The 4,417-nt window shown below is 38.7% G+C and overlaps 1 protein-coding gene across 1 annotated transcript; it reads right to left on the minus strand.

The window, feature by feature from the left end:
• Positions 1 to 1,100: 1,100 nt before the first annotated feature.
• On the minus strand, positions 1,101 to 4,118 carry LOC128846820 (olfactory receptor 6B1-like). The gene is made up of 2 exons (XM_054046056.1): positions 4,080 to 4,118; positions 1,101 to 2,063 (listed from the first exon to the last, which is right to left on the minus strand). Exons 1-2 carry the CDS (start codon positions 4,116 to 4,118, stop codon positions 1,101 to 1,103), a joined length of 1,002 nt encoding a protein of 333 aa, XP_053902031.1.
• Positions 4,119 to 4,417: the final 299 nt, after the last annotated feature.

Consider the following 4,417-nt stretch of genomic DNA (forward strand, 5'->3'; position numbering starts at 1 on the left):
GTGGGTCCCACTGGTTTTCGCATCATTGGTTCTTCCCTTGGGCAACCAGTGGTAAGGAGAGCTGGGTAGGAAATGATCTTCCTGTGCTACAAAACTTTTTTGAGATGTTAAAAGATTTTCTAATAGCACTTGCAACTGAGACCTTCCAAAGTTTCCTTGAAGAAAAATCAGAGACAGAAAGGTGATAGCTCAGTGGTTAGGACACTTAATTAGATGCCAGAGAGCTGCATTCAAATACCTGTTATGCCTGCTTTGGAGCAGAGACTTTAAACTTTCCTGGATTTCAAATAAGTGCTTGAGCTGCAAGGCTGCTATCCATTGGCAAGGACTTACTATCCATTGACAGAGACCACAGTCAGTTCCCTCTTTCTTCCAGGACCCTAAACACTGGTGTCTATCTGTGAGATTTGCTTCTCATCAGCAGCTCCCTACAACAACTGCCACTTCCCTCAACAATAGCACTTTTATCCCCCCCTAGAAGCCCTTTGTCACTGGTTCCTGGACTTTTGGGCTTCTCTTGTGTTTACACACTGGAATCCCTCCCTCGGCTGATGGTCAGAGATGGGGACATCAAAGTGAATTATTCTAGCATTGTCCCTTAACAGTTGTTAGATGAGCAGTTATGTGAAGTCATTGTTCTTTTTCCTACCTCTATCGGTTTAGTCCTACACAAATACACAGTAAATATCCCAGGTTTCAGAGTAGCAGCCATGTTAGTCTGTAAATTTGTTAGTCTCTAAGGTGCCACAAGTACTCCTGTACTTTTTCTAGTAAATATCCCAGCATTTAATCTCTTGTGTTCATATGAGAAACCTCTTTACATCAATCAGACAAACATGGAGAGCATGTAATATTCCTGAATGATCACATATCAACACTTATCACAGGAAGAAAAGTGGAGTATCATATGGGCAAGTATTATTTATTGGATATGGTGAAAGAGTAGGAGTAAATTGAGGTATCCTCAATTCATTTTAACTTCAGTAGGGGAGATATTCTATCACCCTCACCCATTCCATGCATGATGCCATTTTCTTCAGCACCTTCAGGGTCAGGATAAGGTTCTACTCAGTCTAAAAGAGAGACCGTAGGAATTTCATTCACCTCCTTATGAAAGCAGCCAGTTTGCCTCCAGCTTTCTTCAATGCCTCTTTGACCTCCTTGTTTCTCAGGCTGTAGATGAGAGGATTGACCAAGGGTGTCAGGACAGTATAGAAGACAGAGAACACTTTGTGTAGGTCTCCTGCAGTGCCAGCAGTTGGTATCATGTAAATAATAATGAGTGATCCATAGAAAGTAGCAACTACGATGAGGTGGGAGGAACAGGTAGAAAAGGCCTTTTGCCTCCCGGTGGTGGAGGGGATTCTCAGGATGGTGGTGATGATACAGACATAGGATATCAGGGTTAACAGGAATGTAGGAAGTATAATTGCAAAACACAGTAATAGATCTACCAGTTCAATCAGGCTGGTGTCACTGCAGGAGAGTTTGAGCATTGGGGCAAAATCACAAAAGAAATGGTCAATTTCGTTGGGGCCACAGAATGTTAATCTGGCCATCAAAAGAGTTATCAAGGTACTAGTAAAGAAGGCCATTATCCAAGAGCCAGACACTAGCTGTATGCAAACCCAACTTCTCATAAGTGCTGCATAATGCAAGGGATTGAATATTGCTAAGTAGCGGTCATAAGACATGACTAATAGGAGGAAACATTCGGCAGTCACCATGAATACAAAGAAGTACAGTTGTGTGATGCAGCTGCTATATGAAATGGTCCTGTTCCCAGTCAGAAGACTGGTCAGCATCCTGGGCAGGATGGTGGAGGCATAGCAGGTCTCCAAGCAGGACAAGTTCCCCAGGAAGAAGTACATGGGTGTGTGAAGGTGCTGATCAGTCACAACTAGCGCAAGAGTGAGGATGTTCCCAGCCATGGTTACAATATAGATCACTAGGAACAGCAGGGAGAGAGGGGTCTGCAGTTCTGGGAGATTCCCGAATCCCAATAGGATGAATTCTGTGATGAACGTTTGATTGCTCCACTCTACATTTTCCATGAGTTTTCTCTAGAGGAAAAGAGGGAAAAGAGAAATAATAATAATAATTAATTGCTTTAAAAAAAACCTGCTAGTCATTCGACTATTCTCTCATTCAGAGACGATATTGTTCTCATCTAGGCAAAGTACATACGCCTCCATGTTTCACATTTTCTTTTTTCATTTTCCATTCAGCTGTGTCAGAGTTGGATGCCCGTTCATTCATTTAGAGGTTGTTGCTGAAGGTGAATGATGATGGAGTGATAGCAAAGCCATACATGCTGTCGCATCAGAGAATAGTGATTAGCCAAGAAAAAGAATGGGAATATCTATTAAATATTTTACTCCAGAAAACAAACAAAGTAGATGTCACTGAGTGTCGGAGGGCTTTGAATTTCTGTGCAGTTGTTATTTGCAGGGGAGTCCCGTATTTAAAAATATTATGGACATAGAAGCAGATGCCTTTTGAAATTAAGTCCATGGCGTCTCACTTTTTTCCCCTGGAGCCCTTTTAGAAAGAGCACTCACTGAGATTATAAAGTGAACTTTCAGGGGAGGCTCCTGTATAACTGTAATTTATACACATACCACTGTTATATTTTCTGCTTTGCCATATAGGAGACCAATGATTTTATCACTGATTTGAGCTGCACACATTTTGAAATGCTGCACTAATGATTTGATGATGCTGTTTGCTAGGCAGAGACAGATATCTCTACATGGAAATTGATTGGTCATATTAGTCAATATTTGCTCTTTTGTTTGATATAAGAAATGAAAAAAGAAAACCATATCTTGAAACCATATATTTCAGTGAAATCCAAGAGCAAAAGCATATCTTAAAGGAAGTATATATATTTTTAACCTATGTCTCCCTCCTGTGTGTATGTCAGAGTTACGGTGTATGTTTGTATATGAAGCCCAGGTTGAAGCAATCCAGTAATAGGTAAGAGCTGATACCTAGGCTTGTCAGAAATCATTTTTTAAATCATTTCAATGGCTATTATCAATGTTCATTTTTAAGCAGTTTTTACTATTTTCATTTATTTAAATTTTCCCTGTTTTGAGAGATGGTAGGACAGACAATTATTGAACATCAGATATCGAGATAGAAAAAGTTCCAGCTTTATAACTATTAAATCACAAATTGTCAACAACACATGTCAAAATATACAAAGCAAGTAACCTGAAATCTGGTTTTGCTTTATTTCATTAAGTAGTCCATGTGTAAGAAGTCTAATTTAAGAGTCTAAGTCACCGGATTTGGACTCTAAGTTCTCAGGCACCATTTTCCTTACTTTACCAATCTGTAAGTTTTTATTATTATCAGTGGAAATATCTTTTCCTTGATATTCGGTGTTTACAGTGAAATCAACATTTGTTGACATGCATGGATAGAAATTGAATCCTTTCAAGCCTCCTGATAAGTTATATATTGGAGAAGGCAGAGAAGCAGAAGTATGATTGTGTGTCACTTATTTGATTATGGCTCTATAATGGTAGATATTTTACAAATATTTATAAGTAGTAGACAGTCCCAGCCTTGAAGTGCAAACAAGACAAATCTTCACGATAGCTTTGAAATCTCAGGCTATGGGGCAGATATCCAGCGGAATTTATTTACCTAAAATTGCACATCAGTTTAAGCAGGTTAGGCACCTAAACACACATTAAAATCAAAGGGAGTTAGGTGTCCAATCTGTTCCTGTACTCTTGAAAATCCATTTAGATGCCTTTCTGCATCTTCAGGTGACTAAATAGCCTTGAAAATCTGATGCCAAGGGAAACATTTTTAGTTTGTGATTTTTGGACAAAAGGCTGACATTTTCCACTGAAAACTTTGATCCGGATGAAAAAGTTTTCATTTTCATAGAATTTTACATAGCGGGGGGGGAGGGGACTTTTTCTGATTAACTCTAGATCTCTAGATTTTATTCCATGTTTCTTGTTCTGAGTTTTTTCATATGATTTGCAAACTCAACTAAGACACAGTAAATGACAGAGAAGTTTAACACCCCTTTGGTTAATAGGAAGCATAAATCTTACCTGTAAAGCTGCAGTCCTAATAAACTGATGCTGTGACATCTTCTCTTAGCCTTGTCATTTTCTAACTGCCTGAAGTTTCTCTCAGAACTTTTCATATACTTTCTTTCTCTTAGTAAAGTGAACTAAGACCATGTGTAGGATAGCAATGATTCATTTTAGTAGCATTTGTAAAGGTAGTAATGCATCTTTTATTTTTATATCCTTCATGTCATCTTCCTTTTAGGCAGCTACCACAGGATATTTTAGTTAAGGTGATGGGGGACTTAATTAAGAGAACATTTAATTTGTTGGCAATTTTAACTCTCAAGGCAATCAAACTTCTAACCTTAGCTGAATTA

This window comes from Malaclemys terrapin, chromosome 12, assembly GCF_027887155.1.
Source record: "Malaclemys terrapin pileata isolate rMalTer1 chromosome 12, rMalTer1.hap1, whole genome shotgun sequence".
Taxonomy (NCBI): Eukaryota; Metazoa; Chordata; order Testudines; family Emydidae; genus Malaclemys; species Malaclemys terrapin.